Source organism: Dama dama, chromosome 12 (assembly GCF_033118175.1).
Source record: "Dama dama isolate Ldn47 chromosome 12, ASM3311817v1, whole genome shotgun sequence".
Taxonomy (NCBI): Eukaryota; Metazoa; Chordata; class Mammalia; order Artiodactyla; family Cervidae; genus Dama; species Dama dama.
Window position 1 is genome coordinate 17,222,330 of NC_083692.1, and position 19,836 is coordinate 17,242,165.

The window sequence follows — 19,836 nt, forward strand, 5'->3', positions numbered from 1 at the left end:
AAAACACAAGCACGCTTAGGCCAACATTTACCCAGCACATCAGCTGGTCTGGGGCAATTTTTTGCTCAGGCTAAACATGGATGAACTTTTTGGTGAGCAAACTCTTAAGAGTGAGCACACCTTCTAAGACCACATGATAGTTCATTGATTCAAAGTCCCACATCTTCCAAAGGGGAAAACCTTCTAAATGTTCTCGAGGGTCCCCTAGAGAAGTTGGGAAGCGACCAATGTGAAATCCACAAACAGGTAAGTATCCTCTCCTGCTTTCAAGATGGTGAGGATAAGGATCTAGTCACCACATGGACTCTGTGCTGGAAAGGCAGACCATGATGGAATGAAGACACTGATTCCTAGGGAATCAGAAGAGTACAAGAAGTACAAACAGAAAGTCAGGTTCCCAAATGTAGCCAAGTACTCCATGGGCCCTCTAAATACACAGATTCCCTGGACCCTCAGAGATTCTGAGTGCCTGGGCCTAAGGTTAGGTCTGGGAATCTGGATTCATAAGAAGCTTTCGAAGTGGTTTTGATGATCAACCAAGTTTGGGAATGGCTGGTTTGATTTTCATTGTGTCCTCTTGCCTGTAGCCTGAAGTCCCTTATGCTCACAAACAGAAAAGAAAAAAAAAAAAAAAAAAGGACAAATGCCTAGAGGTTAGAACTGGGAGATATAGAAACTAAGGGATGGAAAGTTTAAGTGAGTTGCCGAGTCAACACAACTAATTAATGTTCAAACCACCAAGCATGTCTTAACATACAATCTATAGATGAGGTGGGGTTCCCTTGTGGCTCAGACGGTAAAGAATCTGCCTGCAATAACGCAGGAGACCCAGGTTTGATCCCTGGGTCGGGAAGACCCCCTGGAGAAGGGAATGGCTACCCACTCCAATATTCTTGCCTGGAGAATTCCATGGACAGAGGAGCCTGGCAGGCTACAGTCCATGGGGTCACAACTAGTTGGACATGACTGAGCGACTAACACTTTCATAGGCCAGGCACTGTCCACTGTCTGGTGGAAATAAAAAGGAAGGAATGAAAGATGTAGTCCCCATCCTTGGAACCTAAACACAGGACCCAGCTCAAAAGCAGGCTGGTGACCCGGTGTGAAATGGGCTGGGTAGAAGGCAATAGGGGGCGGTGGGGACTGCGGAGAACTGAGGCCCATGTGCCAACGCACTGAGCGTCTGCTACACAGTTCCAGCTTCCTGGTGCATATAAGGGTGTGGGCCTGGAAGGGCCACATATTCTGGGTTTTTCAAAGAAGCCAAAAAGTCCACATTTACTGGCTTTTAAATATAGCAACTCTTTCAATTAAAAAAAAAAAAAAAGAAAGAAAGAAACCCACACGGTGAAGGCCAAACAAGATTCATCTGTAGGCTGACTCCTGCCCATGGAATGACAGTTTGCAATCTCTTTTTTAAAAGGTCATCCAGGCTAACCTCCCATGAACTTGAGTCCCTACGAGAGCACCCCAGAGTGGCATAGAAGGTAAAGGGTTCTATCCAGCAGGTTGTTAAAATAGTGCTTGGTGCGGGGGCAGGGGTGCAAGGACAGGGCTTCTAGTCTCCCTCCCCCACTACCGGAAATGCATTCCAGGCCCAGAGGCAGGGCGTGGCCACTGCAACCAGAGCAGCCCACTCAGAGATGACCCAGCTGGGACAGGCCAAGACCTCCAGGACAATAGAGTGCTTGGTGGAGGAGTACAGCTTTAAGAGGCTACAGAACAAAAAAATGGAAGAAGGATGGAAAGCTCTGGAGAAAGCCAGGGAGCAAAGCTGCCATGAAAAGGAGTACTGGAAAGGAAAGAAGAACAAAGAGGCAAGGAAGAAGCACCAGCTCTAAAAATGCCATAAGTCACAATATAACATGCCCACATGCCCTAGCCAACACGCAATCTGGCCACTGGCCATCCACTTGGTCTACTGAATTTGTCTTCATGACACTGACCACTACCTGGCCTTTGATATTGTATGTAAATTTGTTTCTTCTCGGATGTCCCCACTCCAAATACATAGTCTAAGAGAAGGTGGGTTTTGTCTACTTGGCTTATGGTTCAGTATCCAGTGTCTGGCACAGTGCTTGGCACACGGTGGGTGCTTAGCAAGGATCCGCTGGACAAACGGACTGCAGGAAAGCAGCTGGCACCAGAATAGTTTCACACGATGTGTCAACCATATAATAACAACAACCTCAGCACAAAGCACTTTATCATTACAAAACCTGTCCTTTAACTTAATTCCTCCGATTTTCTCTTACGCAACTGCTCTGTGTATTTGGACACGGCCCAAGAGGCTGCTGGCCTCCACAAGGTGGACAGCCCAAGAGCCGGCTGGGATGGAGCTGCCTGCACGGCGGCTTGGCCCGTCCACTCTCTGGGGGCCTGGGAGATGAGACGGCTGCAGAACTGCCAGGCTCAGCGCTAATCAGGCCACGTCATCAAAATGATGGAACATTCTGGGACCCGGTTCATCCCGCCTCCCCAGCCTGCTAGAGCACTGATTAGAAGCCTGGAAGGCAGGCAGTGAGCACAAAGGGCAGCAGAGCATGAGGTTAAAGCTTTGGCTGAAAAGCCAGACTGCCTGGGCCTGTTTCCCAGCTGCACAACCTTGGATGTCCCCAAGACTTGTCGACGGCATCCGTACTGTGGGCGTAACAATAACAACAGTAATAATAATGACTTCAAGAGGGTTCTCAGGAGGGTTCGGTGAGACGCTTCGCAGAGCGTGCCCAGCATTGTGCCAGGTGCACCTCCCAGTTACAGCAGCAGCGTCTTCCCCGTGCGGCTCCCAGCTCTGCCATCCTCCAGCTCTGCAACCCCGAGTGACTTGACTTCTTCCTCTCTGGATCTCAACTACCTCTTCTTTTATTTTTTTATTTTTAAATTTAAAAAAAAATTTTCTTTTGGCCACACCTCTTGAGCTGAGGGATCTTAGTCCCCCAACTAGGGATTGAACCCTGGCCCTCTGCAGCAGAAGCATGGAGTCCTAACCACCGGACTGCCAGGGAAGTTCCAACTTCCTCTTCTTTAAGCTAGAGGAGAATCAGGTCACCAGGACCAGGTAAGGAACAAAAGAGACCATATGTGTTACGCCCTTAGCAAAAGGCCTGCTACATAATAAATGCTTCATAGATATGAATTCATATCTTACGGTTATTCAAGAAACTTTTACGAGTCCAAAGTGCCACTGTGAAAATTCACCAAAGGCAGTGTGCCATATGCAAATGACTCTTCAGGACTTAAGGTTCCCCAGCGGCAAAGTTCTCTCTCAGCTCCCTTTATTTTTCAGTTGCTCTCAGAAGGGACCCCCCTCCCACCTTGGGTCTGACCTAGGGCATCACAGGTCAGTTCCCAGTGCAGGGCTGACCTTACTCCACGCCAGCGCCTCTGTGTGCCTCCATCTGGCCTTGTCGCCCCCGCAACACTGCAGTCTGACAGCGGGGGAGAGGACATGCAAATACACCCTAAAAAAAGGCTTGTTATTTTCACAGCCTGGATGGTGCGTATAGTGGGTGCCTGTGAGGACAGCACATCACCGTCAGGTACAGGGCATATGCCACCAAGTGGGGGAGGCTGTGAAATGTAAAAATATGCAATCCAAATAAAGGCATTTTCCAAAAAAGAAAGCAAGAAAGAAAGCTCCTCTGGCGCCTTTTGTGGAGGGAAGCCACCCTCCCCACCCCAGGCAGATCCCAGAGACCAAGGCACCTGGCTCTTCATCAGTCCCAACAGCCTCAGTGCCCCCTGCTCAGCTACTGGTTTTAAATACTGTGGAATGACCCAGAAATGGATGCTTTCAAGTTCTGGGCCTGGGGAAGTGAAATAGCAAAAAAAAACAAAGACAAGACTCTCCACGAAGAACACAGAGCACCAACTAAGTCAGGAAGTGTGATCCACAGCACACGGACAAAGTCAATTTAGAAGAATATCATTACCATCCACTCTTATCTTGTCATCAACAGTCTCCAGGGAGCCACTACAGGGCACCTAACCCAGGTGTCTCCAGTACGAATGTCTACAGTAGGGGCCACGTAGCCCAGGGTAAATGAGAGCTACAGGCAGCAGTGAAAGTCAAGCCGACAAGGGGAAGCGAAATCATTGAGAGTTAACAGGGAGGCTTGGGGCCCGTGGGAGACAAGAGAGGAAAGAAGTGAAGAGGGTCCCTTCAGGGAGCTGTGGCCACGCCAGCACAGGGCCCAGTGTGGCCAGATTGCCCCATTTTGTAATCAAAGATTAAAATCCAAGTTTTCAAGTGAAAGGTTGGTTCCAGCTTCTTTTAAAACACAGTGCAGGCCAAACCAAACACACCTGAGAGCCATGGCCAGCCCCACCAATGGCCAGCATGCCGCCCCCGCTGGCCGAGCTCCCAGCAGATCTTCTGTGTAGTTTTATGGTGCTTTGGGGGGAGACAGAGGGCACAGCAGAAGCACCATGAAATACCCAACTCTCCCCACCGGTACCCGGACACCTTTCTCCACTTAGAGTCCCCCTCTCTGGGAGGTCCAGCCCTGTGAGCTCCACCCTACAGGATGAGCCCCCATCCCTCCCCGAGAGTGGCCCAGTATCTGACACTCAGCTCCCCCACCCCACCCCGACTCCCCCGCTGTCTCACACCTCTTCAGCTTCCCAGGTGGCACTAGTGGAAAAGAACCCACCTGCCAAGGCAGGAGACATAAGAGATGTGGATTTGACCCCCCACAGGGGTCGGGAAGATCCCCTGGAGAAGGAAATGGCAACCCACTCCGATATTCTTGCCTGGAGAGTCCCACGGACAGAGGAGCCTGCTGGGCTACAGTCCATGGGGTCGCCAAAGAGTCAGACACAATGGAAGCATCTTGAGCACGTTTAGCACGGCTCCCACCACCAGCTCCTTCTCCCTTCCAGGTGGGCAGCTACTCAGTCTGGCTTCTGAAAACATGGCCCTGATGGGGACCTCACGGGGGCAGGCCTCTGGACAAATCTCCAGCCCTGGAGCAGTGATGGGGCGTGCCCAGCACCGATGATGACCCACCCTGGGGACTTCTGCTTCTCACTAGTCCCCAGGGAAATGCTGCTGTTCCACAAGGAAGGCTCATGAGTGCTGCAGCTGCAAGGGACCGAAGAAGGCAAGCTGCATGGTGGGTCCTCTGCACATACCAGCTAAAGCGGGCGACACTGAGCGACTGAGGCCAGGCCCAGCTAGAGCAAGGGAGCCCACGCCCTCCTCCAAGTTCCTGCTTTCAGCTCCAGCCTGGAGCCAAGAGCAACAAAGACAATGTGACCAATGATAACAATTTTTTAAAACTAACCCAACACTGGCTTTGCCTTATATTCTTTTCAAAGCATGTGTACATTTCCATTGTCTCCGCTGACCACCCCCCACCAACACTCCAGAGTGATGGCCAAATGTCATTATTCAATACTTTCATGATTAATCACTCTTCTCATGCCCCTTGAAGAACCAGAGACAGGTTTAGCATCCTGACCTAGCCCAGTGCTTCTCAAACGTTAATGTGGCCGTGAATACCCTGGTGTGTGTGTGCGGGGGAGTGGGGGGGGGGGGCAGTTTTTTAAAAATACAGGTTCTGATTCAGAAGATCTGGGGTGGGGCCTGAGATTCTGCATTTCTAACAACCCCAGGGTGACATGGATGCTACTGGTCCTCAGACCCCACAGTAAACAGCAAAGCTTAGGTGACATGGCGAATTTAGGGCTAGACCTGGGAAGCTAGTTTAGTTGGTAAAGAATCCACCTGCAATGCAGGAGATGCCGGTTCAGTTCCTGAGTTGGGAAGATCCCCTGGAGAAGGGAAAGGCTACCCACTCCAGTATCCTGGCCTGGAGAATTCCATGGACTGTAGTCCATGGGGGTCGCAAAGAGACACGACTGAGCAACTTTCACTTTGGGATGCTAACCCAGGCATCCTACACTCCCCAAGATCCTGCCTGGGGAAACAAGGCTTGCTCACCTCACTCTTCACGGGCTGGGGCCTCTTGCCCAGTTTCACCTCCAGGAAGTGCAAAGGGGCGATCATGGCCCCGATGTTGCGGATGTCGGCGTATTTCAGCTCCTCTGCAGTCAGAGCTGAGCTGGGGAGTCCGGTCAGGGGGCCAAGCCCTGGCAGAGAGCCCGCAGTCACGGAAGGGTCTGGGATCTGCCCAGGCATCATAGCAGGAGGAGTGGCAGTCCAGCCTGGAGTGGACAGAAGAGCAGAACAGGCACGGTCAGCCAGGTGAGAGCTTCCATGGGAGGCTTAAGTCCCAAGTCTTGCCGGGACCCCACCCTTTCTTTCACCAGTGTCCCCCTAAACCCCTTTTCCACCCCAAGTTGCTCTTTCTGCCCTTACATCCATCCATTCTGTTATCGAGAGAAACTTGCTCAATCAACTCACACCAAGGTTATTGGCACCTAGGCAATACTTAACCCAATCACAGGCCACATGGATTCAGCATTTGCTCTGTGCTAAGCACTACAGTCATCCTTCCACCAGCCCCAAAAGACTAGGTCAGAGCCCAGGACATGGAGGAAGAAGGAAAGCTTAGTAAGAGAACTCACTACAGACTGAACACTTTAAAACTGGTAGAGCTGGATTTAGACTGCAGCTCGCTGCCTCCGAAGGGAATGGATCAGAATGGAGGCACATCAAGCACCTTTGCACATGTTTAAGAGGGAGCTATTTTGAGGCTGGCATGGTGCCTCCCCTCCAATCACACATCCCATTCTGCCTACTTGTTAAGACACCCTGAATACAAGATGAAGCAAATTGAAGTTAACAGTGTGTGTGTGTGAGTGCGTGCACCTGGCATCTATGAGGAAGCGACTGAGGCAAAGGAGATGGAATTAATTAGCATGTGCTTTCCCCGTGGAGCCCAGGACAAGAAAAGTCCTCCACGGGCTCTTCACTCTCAAAACAAACACATATTCTAGCTCCTCCAGACTCAGAAAGTGTGCAAAGGAAGACAGATTCAGGCATGAAAGAAAGACCTAAATTAGACAGGTCAGCACCCAGGGAATTCTTATTTCTTTCTTCCTTTCACTGGGGGAAGCTCATGGATAAGAAACGATCACTTCAAGGCACAGATGGCAGCGAAGAAACCTTGTCTGCCAGTAATGCCAGACTTTTCGGTCACTCCTGGGGCTCCTACCCATCCATCCATCCATCCATCCAATTGTCACCTACCTACTATGAGCTGAGAGGCACCAAGAATAGCATGGAGATCAGTGGTACACATTCTTGGCTTCTAGGCAGCCTTGTAAGTGGTATTTTAGCACAAAACTGCTTCTGGATTCTAGTCCTGTAAAGAAAATCATTTCTCCTCACCGCCCCCCTTCCTGCCTCTCTGCACAGGGCTATCAAATCAACATTTCATCTGTCTTGGAAATCCCGGGGGAGAAGCTCTGGCCCATCTCTCTATCTTCCCTCTCTTCCCACAGAGAGGGCTGTATTTAGCAAGACAGGGAAGACGGGACGTCCTTCAGACCTCACGCCTCTGCTGGGCAGTTACTCCTGTGGCCACGCTGTCTGGGTCTCTCTGCCTCCCATGAGAGTGGCCCGGGAGGGTGACCCACATCAGCTGCCTTCATTCAGGCTCTCACGTCTATATTCAAGGAGAGCAGCATATTAGTGAGGCCATTCGGGTCATGAGCCCAAGTCACCTTCTCCATCTCACTTCTTTAAAGGTGAAATTTGGTTCCCTATCCAACCCCGTGTTTCTTTCTCAATTGGTTCTGCACTTTGAGGGGAAAAACATGTTGGTGATTTTCACCCTGAGACCACCAAGACTTCCTGGACATCAACTTTCTTGAAAGAAAGGCACTTGTGAGCAGACAGTGGACCTGCCATTTCATCCTCAGCACCAGCCGCATCTGCCATGAAGCCTTCTGCACACAGGGCCCCACCTCACACCCCAGTTTACACTTGGGCCCCAGGCTCTTTCCTCTGTGCTCTCCTGCTCTGCCTCCCACACCTGGCCTCTCAGCACCCCCGCTTCCCCACCCCACATCCTTTCTCCCCTTCCTCAGCACCCAGTGTCCCCTGGGCCATTCTCAGAAAAGGATCTCAGGCTCATCCACATAAAGTTATAGTCCTAGAGCTAGAGGAGGCCCTGTGCTCATCTAAACCACATCCTCATTTTGTACAGAAGGAAACAAGCTCAGAGGGTAAATGACTTGCCCAAGGTCACACGGCTATAGAGCGACAGAGCTGGACTCCTGGTCCCTGGATTTTAGAATCAGAGCTTTCTCACTCCACCCTTTTTGTTTCCCCTCCGGTGGTCCAAGAAATGTTAGTGCAGAAGGAATGGCCTTCTAAGGGTGGATTTTCAGACATCAGCCCACAGTGGAGGATCATTCTCTTGCACAGAGGACTCTCCACTCTGCCTTCCATGGAGATCCAGGTTCGAGAAGTTCCCCAAAGAACTACACGGCAGGCTAGGCAGACCCAGGGATCGAACCCACGTCTCTGATGTCTCCTGCACTGGCGGACCGGTTCTTTACCATTAGCGCCGCCTGGGAAGCCCAATTTCAGGCTACCTGAGCCAAACCGACAAAGGAAACTCATTTCTTCTTCTCAGAAAAGAAAAAAAACAGCAAAACCCTACAACACCCCACCCACACCCCCCGCGCCCTTTCTAGACCTGAACTGATGCTACAAAGAGTCAGCAATCCCAGGAAGGATGTTTAACTGAGCACGTCAAAGTGGACAGGAGATGGGAAACTTGACAATGTTTTATACCTGGTGCTTCAGCTGAACACGAACCCCTAACAGGGGAGGGAGGCACCACGCCTCGGTATGGAGCAAAGCAAAATAGAGCGCAAGGTCCTCTCCTTGGCCGAAAGCCCCAGAACCTCCCTGGAGTGTAAGGACCCACGCATGTGGCAAAATGTGCCATGTGGCCACTTAGCCAGTGGAGGGTGAGCAACAGACATGCCTGTTGTTGCCCCATGGGACCCCATGCCTGCATCATTTATGGCACAGAAAGGGTAATCCACAAATACTTGTTGAATGAACGAACAAATGAAGGATACGTTCATGGGGGAGCCAAATTCAGTGAGTTGGGTGAGGATTTGTCTCTGGAGGTTTAGACGCTCGTCATCCACCTCCAGACCATGCGCTCCCACAGTAGCCCCCAAGAAAAACCCGCCAGAGGCTTCTGGATGTTTCCTCGCCTAAGCCATCTCAGGAGATGGAAGCCAGACGCCTCTGTGTTCCGGGAACGATAGGCTCAGCTTGCAGCTTCTGTTTATTTTCATACAGATGGTATAAATGAGACATTAACAAATGATCCCAAAGTATAATGAATTCCCTGCTACCGTGAGAACACCCCCTGCCAGAGGGAGCACCTCCTGGGAGCAGCAGCCACATGAATTCTTGCCATTCCTGCTTCCCTGTAAACCCACCCCAAGGACAAGCCTCACTCAGGGGGATCAGGCACCAGGCTTTCCTTTGCAGAAGAGAAAAAAAAATCTCCCTCTCCTGCCCTTCCCCTCAAGGGCGCCCCTAAATGCTCAGATACAAACCACAAAGTCCTTAACACATGCCATTCCAAGGAGACAACCACAACAGCTGACTTCCACCAGCGAGAAGTCATCCTACATGGCTCCAGGGGCGGGGTGGGAGGGCAGAGAGGGAGGAGCTGGAGCAGCTGCCTCTCATAATTGGATCCCCATTAACTGGAAAAAGCTGGCTGACAAGCCCTGGCTGAAAGGCAACTTGGGTGATTTGAAAACTAAAACAATTTGCAATGATTTAGGGATCGACTAGAAGGTGTGTGTGTGGGAGGCGGAGTGGGGTGGCAGGGAACCCACAATAGTCAGGAGGAATTGACCCACTTCAAGGAAGACAGACGGAAGATGACAAGAGGTGAAATCATCTCCCAGACTGGTTGTTCCATAAACAATTTAGTGGGAAAAGGAGAACTACACAGCAGGAGATTTAAGGGAAGAACTCAGAGTGTTGCCCTTTGGGCCCAGGGGTCCATATGGAAGATAAAGATCCTCCATGCCTCCCATGACATGGAGGACATCCTCCATGTCTCATTAGTAACTGGGCTGCATAAAAAAAGAGCAGACCCTATATGCTGACAGAAGACCCATATTGGCAAATAGCGCCTGTGCCTCAGAAGAGAGGCCTAGAATCCACGCAGACTTTGGCAATTTGGGACACTGACCAGGAACGACCTGGAAACTAGCCAGTGAAGAAAAACTGGGTACTGCATAGATCCAAGATGAGACAGACAAGTAAGACATAAATGAGACAGAAAACATTCTGGAGGTCACAGTGGATCCTAAGCTGTTGTTGAGCCTAAGATTTGGGATGGTCTGATGCAGCTCCCTAAAAGCCAGCTTGAAAGAAACAGGGGCCAGGTGGATCCAAGGGGGAAAGAACCTAAAGAAAAGATCTGATATGTCTCTATCCTGACTTCCTCAGGGACTTGTAGGCACATGGTTTGGGGGCGCTGTCTTATACAAGTAGAAGAAAAACCACAAAACCCTTCAAGTTCCAAAAATGGGCCCTAATGGGAGACATTAAGACGAAGAGTCATTCTAGCCAAAAGAAGGAAGTGAAGAGATGTTTTTCCCTCCTATTTTCTTCTCTTGTTTACTGTATGTAAACCTGTAAGATATTATTATATTTTTTAATGGGAGAATCTATAAATAAACAACAGTCTTGCTTTAATGGGTCCCCAACTTCTGAAAGGCTATTCTTATTAGAAAGTTCCCAATAATTGGCATCTCCATCTAAAGTGGCAAAGACAGATTTTTTTTTTTCAAAAAGACAGGTTAAGAGAAAGTTAGGATCTGCCTCATGAACTTTCTGCCCATAAAAATAAAAGTTTAAGGATGGCTCTAAAATCCCTGGGGGTTAGCTCCCTTCCAAGCAAATAGCTGGCCTGGGCGGGCATCAGGAGCCAGAAATAGTGGTGCAAATAAGTGCTGCTGGCCCAAGGCTGCAAGGCGTGGTGCAGAAAGTGGAGGTGAGTGAGAGCAGGTCAAGGAGGAATGGAGTTCATAGGATCAGACCCCAGGAGCGCTAGTGGGGTTGGAAGTCGAGAGCAAGCAGCTGGCAACTGAAATCAACAAGAGCGACTTGGAGGTCTTGGGAGCTGGAGCTTCGGAAGATTCCCAGAAGGAAGCTGTGGAAGGCAGAAGTCCATGGCAGGGGGTAGGGGGCAGAGAGGGCAGAAAGGTGCCAGGCCAGACATCATAGCACTAACGATCATGAATCTTGGAGAATTAAACACCAAATCTGTTCCTGGAGCTAAGGAGTTACCTGGGATGACCTCTCTCCTGGAATCTGAAATGATACAGGCCAACCAGCTTCCAAAAGACAAGGAGATCCAGGAGGCAAGGAGGAAAAGGTAGAGAATGCTCCGAGATGGAGCGCAAGGGCAAGCAGCAGAAGACCACCTCCGACGGCAGGCTCAGTTCTGCAGGCAGGAGAGTGAGGCAGGTTAAAAGTGGAAACTCCAGAGCCAGATCATCTGAGTATGAATCCTAGCTCTGCCCCTACTAGCTGTGTGACCTTGAGCAAGTTCCCCAACCTCTCTGTGCCTCCCTTTCCTCTGCTGCACAGTGGGACTAATCACCTTACTTTCCCTGTAAGGCTGAGAAGAAGATTTAATTAGTTAACACTTGGAAAGCACCTGGATCAGCACCTGTGAGCGTGACGTCAGTGTGGCTTCGAGCGCCTTCCTTCCTGGAGCGACACTAGTGCTGAGTGAGCCCTTGAGGTTCCTTCTCGAGGAGCCCTCGAGGTTCCTCCCAGTTCCCATCGAACACCAATCTCCCTATCCTACGGCCAAGAAGAGGATTCACGCCACCATCATCCAGAGGATTCTCTGCTCTTCTACTTCCCAACTCGAAACCTCAAGAGGGCAGGACCATCCTGCATCCAGGCAGTTATTACAGAAGAGAAACAACAGGTGGCAGATCGGGGTTGGGTACAAAGGTGCGGAAATGAGACCCAGCACCTGCCCTCTGCCTCGGTTTCTCCTAAGTGCTTCTCCATCTCGCAGGCCAGGACACAGCTACATAGATCACTGGCAACAGGGCGCTCCCATGGCTGGGTTTCCACGCCCACCTCCAGAAGCAGAGGGCCAGCATCTGCTGTGTCCTTCAACTCACTATACCCCTGCATTGCTTAGAAGGGGTCACTCCTCAGATCTTCATAAGAAAAAATGAGGGGTGGTAGGTGTCAGAAGAAGCCCCTGACATAGTGTGAGCCCAACCCAGCCATGAAAGAAACTAGAATATCTCCCCAAGAAAGGTTCTTCCCTGGAGACCAGGGAAATGCTTTGGACAAGCCCTGCCCATAAGCACAGCTTTCTCTCCTGCCTAACGTAGGTGCTCAATAAATACACAGTAAGTCATTTCTGCCTGGATCCTTATTCTGAGCAGCAAAGAAGGAGCTGAGAAGGAACTGTCTCTGGGCCTCCTAGACTCTCTTCCCTCCTCACCCTGTCTTGTTCCTCAGCACCAGGAGTTCATACTATGATACACAGCACAGACACACACCCAGCCTGTGACCGATCCTTTGGCCCTTTTATTAAAAAAATATGCCATCAGCCAGTTAAAGCTTTAGAAATGGAGCTCCACAAATGGAATCCCATGAGTAGAAGCAAGAAAACAGACTAAAAAAAAAGAGAGGGGGAAAAAAAAGCCCCAGAACGGTGGGCTCTGGCCGGGCCTCCCACAGCCAGCAAAGAGAGTAAAGAAACACAGGCCGAAAATTCCAACCCTGGGTCGCTAAGGCATTTGTCTCTGCTGAGTTTCGAGAGACCAAACCACACACACGCACAAGAGTGAGCACACACACACACACAAACACACACACATGTATGTGTACGCACACACACACAGGCATACAGAGCTTGGCAGCCTGCAAGTTCCAGAGCTGGTAACACAAACCACGGAACCTACTGCCAAGACAAGCAACAGAATGAGCCAGGCCCAGTTTCATTGGCCACCATACGCTGCATATGGCCCGGGACGCAGCCAAAACAGTGTTCTCACCCTCCTCAAAGGCATAGGAGACCCTCTGTTTTCAAACACACCTCCACAGAGCCTTAATTAAAGGAAAATGGAAAAATAATGTGCCCACTGCTCTCCCCCTGCCTATATAGGTATGCACACACACATACCCATACACACTCTAGTTTTCTCTTCCTCCCATTTCGGTTTCCAACATAATTCATTCACATGGAAAAAAAGCAAACTGCATCCTGCAGCAGAAAAGCAGAAAAGAATGTAGCTTGCCCTCAGCCCTGGCTCTGACTGCTCAAGTTGAGCTGGGCCTGAATGAATACAGAGCAGGCCAACCTAGAGTCTGCACTGGCCCCTTCTTTCCAGAGCGGAGCTGGAAACAGAGACACTTGTGTGAGAGACAGCCCCGTTGCAACATGAGCAACCCCATGACAAACAAGGCCTGGAGAGCCTAGCCTGTCTCAGGGTTCTGCCAAGGGTCTGGCAGGTTGGAAAAGAGGCCTACACATCCTGCAAACAGGTGGGAGAGGCAACGACAGATGCTGGTGGCTGCAAAAGCTAGGCAGCAAGTGAATGCAGAGATTCTTGTCCAAGTTCTTCCTTGGGGGACACTGTCACCAGTTATCAACACATCTCCTTGGAGGTGGCTGCAACCAACCCAGGAAAAAAGTCAGAAGCCTCTACATCCATGCATTCCAAGTGAAAGTGAAAGTGTTAGTTGCTCAGTCGTGTCCGACTCTTTGCAAACCCATGGACTGTAGTCCGCCAGGCTCCTCTGTCCATGGAATTCTCCAGGCAAGAATATTGGAGTGGGTAGCCATTCCCTTCTCCAGGGGGTCTTCCCGACCCAGGGATCAAACCTGGGTCTCCTGCATTGCAGGCAGGTTCTTTACCATCTCAACCAATCCATGCCTTCTAGCTGCCCTTCAAATCTCACAGCACCCAGCTCTTCAAGAAGATTCTGGGGCTACCTACAGCTCTGAACCAAAGCCAGAGTAGAAGGGGAACAGAAGAGTCTTTGAGAAATCCGTTCTTGATGTTTTAAACAAGGAGAAATCTTAATCAGTCCGAGGCACGAGAACAGATTGTGCTTCTCTTCCCTGGTCATCAGGTTTATATAAAATCAGAGTCATGCTCACACCTAATACCTGGCTAAACTCTCCCCTAGAAACCTGTGAAGGAAGATAAGGCGTCCATCCAAACCGCAGCCAGATTGGCAGGGAAGATGAAAGCAATGGGAGGTGTTTTTAAAAACCCTGGGGGAAGGCAGATGACATGTGAACACAGTTTTCTGCAAGGCCTTAAAGGACAAGTGGGCACCCAAGCATGGTTCCAAGCTCCAGTTTCTCATGTTCCCCAAACCAAGACCCTGAGGACGGTCCACCGAGATTTAAACCTGGGAACACACACTGGTCTGCAAACTCTTTTTTGAGAAGCAGACCTGAACCCAGCTGCTCTGAGCACGTGTGGTCAGGCCACAGCCCAGTGCCCTAGATGCCAGGGCGGGGGGCAGCACAGTGTGCAAGGGTCAGGCAACCTTGCCCCCCCAGCTGACTCAAGGGATCAGTCGAGTTCTTCCACCAGCCTCTCCATCTCCAGCCGCAGGGACAGCCCATCCTCCCTGCCGAAGAGCAGAGGGTCTCCCTGTGCCACCCCCGACCCCACCACTGACCCAGGCAAAACTTGGGACTGCAACCCCGGGATCAGGGGTCCAGGCCGTATAAGTCCTAACCGTTCAGGCTCTTTTGAGGGGCGAGGCAGGAGAGAGCCGTCTAAACTGGGCTGGGCCGGAGAGGAGGGGCTGGTTACCTAGCGCAGCCGGCTTGACTCCTTATGTAACCTGGCTTGGCAGCTGGGGGAGCCCAAAGGGGACCCGGCCGCCCCTAGACCCTCCCCCACGTCCCCCTCCGAGAGGGGGAATCCCCGAGCAATGGCCCTGAGAGAAACCCTCTTCATTGTATGGAGAGCCCAGCCCTTGTCGGCGCCCTCCTCCAGGTCCTCAGGGAGCCGCTCTTCCTCCCAGCGAAGGGGAGGGGCGGGCACGACTTGCCCAGCAGGTCCCTGTCATCCCTCCACCACCGGCACCCTTGCACCTCCCGGGCCTTCAACCCTCCATCTCCACCCCGGGGCAGTCTTCTCCCCACTCACCCGCCTTCCCCGCCGCGCGAGAGCACCTCCCTGCAAAATGCACGGGGGAGGAGCGCGCGGAAGGGAGGCAGAGAGATCGCCTCGGCAGTCCCGGGAGCGGACGGAGCCTCCCGTCCCAGGGCGGGAACCAAAGAAAAAGCCACCGGCTCGCGGGCGCTTAGCGGGAGCGGGTCCGGGCTGCAGAGCGCCCCCTCGCCGGGGCCGCGCGGGCTCCCAAGGCTGCCGGAGCCTCCCCGCGGGACTCGGGTTCCGGGGGCTCCGGCGCGCTCCGCCAGCACTGGCGGTGAGGGGTGTGCGGCCGTCCCAGGTGCCCGCAGCCGGCGCGCCCCACCCCGCCAGCCCGGCGCCCCCCGGCGCGCGCGCGCCCTCGCACCCACCGTGCAGAAGCCGCGGGCGGAGGCGGCGCCCCCGGGGCCAGGGCCCGGCTGCAGGCGCCGTGCCCGCTCAGCGCCGCTGCCGCCCGGCCGCCGAGCTCCGCCCGGTGCCGAGGCCCGTCCCGGCCCGGGAGCCGCCGCGGCGCCAGCCCAGCCGCCGCCGCCGCCGCCGCCGCTGCAGCGCCCCCCCTCCGTCGCGGCCTCCGAGCGTCCCTCCCGCAGGCTGTGGCGGGCGGCGGGACGGGTTGCATCAGCCCCGGCTATATAGCGGCCCCTGGGCGGCGGGGAGGGGTCGGGAATGCGGAACCGGCCGGGCTGCCAGCTCCAGACGTCAGAGGGGGACGGAGAGGAAGGGAAGGAGGGGACAGGGGAGGACCGGGGGCGGGTGGGGGGGGGGGGGGCGGTGTGCATCGGGCGCTTCACACCCACTGACCTTCACCTCCCCCGCCGCCTCTCGCGCCCTCCTCCCGCGGCTCCTCACTCTCCTCCCCACCCCGCGGGGGCCGCCCCGGCCCCGCAGCGCCTGCCCCGGCTCCATCGCGGTACCCCCCCCCCCCCCCCCCAGGCTCTCCAAGCCCGCGCGATGCAGGAGCGCGCGCGAGGAAGCAGGACGCGGCCGGGCGATTATGTAAGAGCATCCCCCGCGCACCGCCGCCCGGCTTCCACCGCGAGACACGAGCTCCGGCCGGGAGAACCGAGAAGGCGGCGGCGGGACAAGTCCAGAGCTCTTTGGAGAGCAGATGTAGCCAGTGGTGAACCATCTTCCTCAATTCTTAGCTCTTTTTTTTTTTTTTTCCAAACCGAGAGAGAGAGAGAGAGAGAGAGAGAGAGAGAGAATTTCAACACATTTTCATCCTTGGACACTTCAGCACTGAGTGAGGAAATGATCTCGCAAGCCTGTTTGACTTTTCTATAGAAGGATGGGCAGAGGACCAAGGCGTTTGCTGGGTGCTTCTCCCCCGACCCACTGGCCCACTTGGCCACTTCAGCTGTCCTTAAGCCCCAGGGTGGTTCATTTCGAGAGACCTGCCTTCCTTGGGCAGCAACCTGAGCCCCTTTCCCTTTCCCAGTGGCTCACACAGTTTGCCCCCTAGTCTTCTTTTCCGCCCAGGGACACTCCTGTGAGCAGCCCAGCCCTCAGCCCACCCCAAATGGCCTTCTTCCCCATGACAACTTCCATTGCCACCTGGACTCCTACCTTCATCCTCCTGGAGCGGCAGATGGTTAAGGGTGACTCCAGAGGAAATGTGTCCTCCCCGCTGCCTTCAGCGTGTAAACGCACAGAGATGGGGAGCCCTCCAGCACGCATGTGGCGCCCGAGACCTTGGCATCGTGGTTTCTGTCCCCTTCCTCCAGACCCCTGGGTGCTCACTCAACCCTCCGCCTTTCTGCCTCAGCCAGAGAGGAGTGACAGTGTTTATATTCGGCGACCTTCAGCCTCCTTCTCAGGGTGATGTCAGATCATCACCCGCAGAAGAAAGGAAGTGAAAGAAAAAGTTCATGCCTTCTTGGAGTGCAGATGCTCAGAGCGAAAGAAACAACAAGCCTTAAGACAGATGGGAGCAAGCGAGCAGAGCCCAGCGAGCAGGTCTCTTCAACAGGAGGACAGTGAGGTCCTATTCTCCTTATGACCCCAGTGCAGGAAAGTATGTCTGGATCAGAGGACTGGTCTTATGGTGGGAAAGACAGACCAAGTCCCCATGACACTGACCATTTTCACCTTCACTGACAGCTCTCTCCCTCAAAGCATTGAAGTTAGCAAGTAAAAGAAAGTAAGGCCCTGAAAGAAGGTACAATGGAAAATGAATGGTAATTTGATAGTCTTGTGAAAGAACATGACTCTCAGCTCCAGAAAGGTCAACTACACCTTTTTACTACAGCATAAAGATCAAAGCTGGGTACTGTGACACCAGCTTACATTGTTTCCCTGAGACTGAAGTCTGGACAGTTATATGGAAGAAAACAGTGAACAGGGAGAATGTTACTCTATTCGTCTTCATCTGAGACTTTGGAAAAACAAACTGATCTATGTGTTGTTCAGTCGCTCAGTCGTGTTGCTCTCTGCAGCCCCATGGACTGTAGCATGCCAGGCTTCCCTGTCCTTCACTATCTCCCAGAGTTTGCTCAAACTCATGTCCATTGAGTCAATGATGCTGATCTATATGTGGGACTAATAATTAGTGTGTGTGGTTAGAGTAGTCCTCTCCAGGGTTGACTGGGCCACTGGCAGGCCAACTGGGCCTTTGCTTCATTCACAAATTAAATACAGTACAGGGGTGGCACAAGGGATAACTTGGAGGTCTTTAGCCCCTTCCATCTCCCTATAATATCCATTAGGTCTCCTCCATTATTTGATATGGATGCTTTTAAATTTTATATAGAATGTTATATAAACACAGCTTCAAGATCTCCAGTCACATGGTCCCCTACTCAGCTCCTCTGCTTAGTCATTGCCTCTGGAAGTCTCCGGAGGGAGAGATGATAAATTGACCCACTTATGTTCATATTGATCTGCTTCTCCTTACCTTGCTGTTGGAACCGTTCTACCACTGGCTCTTTGGGAGGGACAGGTGACCCAGCCTAAAGCAGTTTAAATTTAGGCTTCTATTCCTTGCAACTAAAAAAGTCCTGGTTAAAACATCTAGCCCCAGTCAATGCGTTACCTCAGAGCCTGCCATGTGTCCCAAGTTAGTCTGATGAGACTGGCAATTTTGTGGACCTGCTGGGAAGAGAAGCTACCAAAAGTTGGACCTGAATCTGCCAGAAGCTACCATGTAAGAGAGTCTACTGAGAGTGAAGCTAATGCAAAGAAGAGGAGAGGAGAATAACCAAGCCATGGAGGTCAAGACAGATCAAGTTCAGATGGCATTGTCTGAGTTCTTCAATCCATCCATGCCTGACATTATTCCTGCCTCTGGAGTTTTTAGTTATAGAAAGCTGTACCTTATACCTTACCTAAGGCAGTTTGAATTTAGGTTTCCTATTCCTTGCAGCTAGAAAAGTTCTGATTAATACAATCTGTTTTGCTTTTCTGACTTATTTAGGTATTGTGTTTTAAAGCTTAAAGGGCACTGATGAATCTCAGCCTGCAAGTGCTTAGTTGCTCAGTCGTGTCTGACTCTTTGCGACCCCAAGGACAGTAGCCTGAAGGCTCCTATGTTTGTGGAATTCTCCAGGCAAGAATACTGAAGTGGATAGCCACTGCTGTCGCCAGGGGATCTTCCCGACCCAGGGATCGAACCCGGGTATCGTGCATTGCAGGCAGATTCTTTACTGTCTGAGCTACCAGGGAAGCCCTGATGAATCCCAACCTCTTTGCAAACAGGAAAAAGTGAACTGGCAAGGAAAAGTAAGTAATTGCCCACACCTATTCCTCCACTATTCCTGAAGGAAGTGGTAATTCAGAGCAAACAACCAATTAACTAGTCTTCATGCTGAGAATTTACTGAAATTATATTCTGTGCCTGTGAGGTACACAAAGTTTAGGACATGATTCCTCACCTGTCCCTACCGCCCATCTAGTTAGGAAGGATGACATGAACACTAATAAACCGCTAGACCAAGAGTAACTAAAAGCTACTGAGTGACACTGACTATAAGCAACGTAGGAGTTCAGACAGGATGGTTGCACAATAGAAAAATCACTCATTCGTTGTTCCATTTTCTACTCAAACTGTACAGACCAAAAATTGCAAACTAGCAGCTGCCATGGTGAATTTGGCTTTGCTGGCTCAACCAGCAAAAAAAAAAACAAACTCCCTTTTTTTTAAAAAAACGTATTAAAGATTTCAAAAATCTCAATTTCTGTGCTTTTGAACAAAGTCAAAGGTAACATATAATAGTCAGTTTAAGAAATATACTTGGGCTTCCTTGGTGGCTCAGTGGTAAAGAATCCACCTGCCAGTGCAGGAGACACGGGTTCAATCCCTGGTCCAGGAAGATCCTACGTGCTGCAGAGCAACTGAGCCTGCGGGCCACAACTACTGAGCCTGTGCTCCAAAGCACAAGAATCACATCCTGAGCCCACAGGCTACAGCTACTGCATCCTGCGTGTCCTGGCATCTGAGATCCACAGCAAGAGAAGTCGCTGCAATGGGAAGCCCACGCACCACGACAAAGAGTAGCCCCGCTCACCTCAACTAGAGAAAAGTGGCACAGCAACAACAAAGACCCAACACTGTCAACAATAAATAAATAAAATTGTATATATATATAAAAAGAAATAGACTCACAGACTTAGAGAACAAACATGGTTGGAGGGGCATAGCGGGGAGGGACAGTTAGGGAGTTTGGAATTGATGTGTATACACTGCTATATTTTAAATGAATCACCAGAAGGACCTACTATATATCA

At 51.7% G+C, this 19,836-nt stretch overlaps 1 protein-coding gene across 3 annotated transcripts in view; it reads right to left on the reverse strand.

The window, feature by feature from the left end:
• JDP2 (Jun dimerization protein 2) overlaps nucleotides 1-16,835 on the reverse strand; it is a 41,622-nt gene extending 24,787 nt beyond the window's left edge. The window contains exons 1-2 of one of the 3 annotated variants that reach the window (XM_061156589.1): nucleotides 16,681-16,835; nucleotides 5,945-6,168 (exon numbers count right to left, since the gene is read on the reverse strand). In XM_061156589.1, coding sequence (XP_061012572.1) covers nucleotides 5,945-6,145 — 201 coding nt within the window. In that variant the 5' untranslated portion in view covers nucleotides 6,146-6,168; nucleotides 16,681-16,835. Of the gene's footprint in view, nucleotides 1-5,944; nucleotides 6,169-7,156; nucleotides 7,326-15,485; nucleotides 15,577-16,680 lie in introns of those variants that run through there. The other 2 variants (XM_061156590.1, XM_061156588.1) reach the window with 2 other exon arrangements.
• Nucleotides 16,836-19,836: the final 3,001 nt, after the last annotated feature.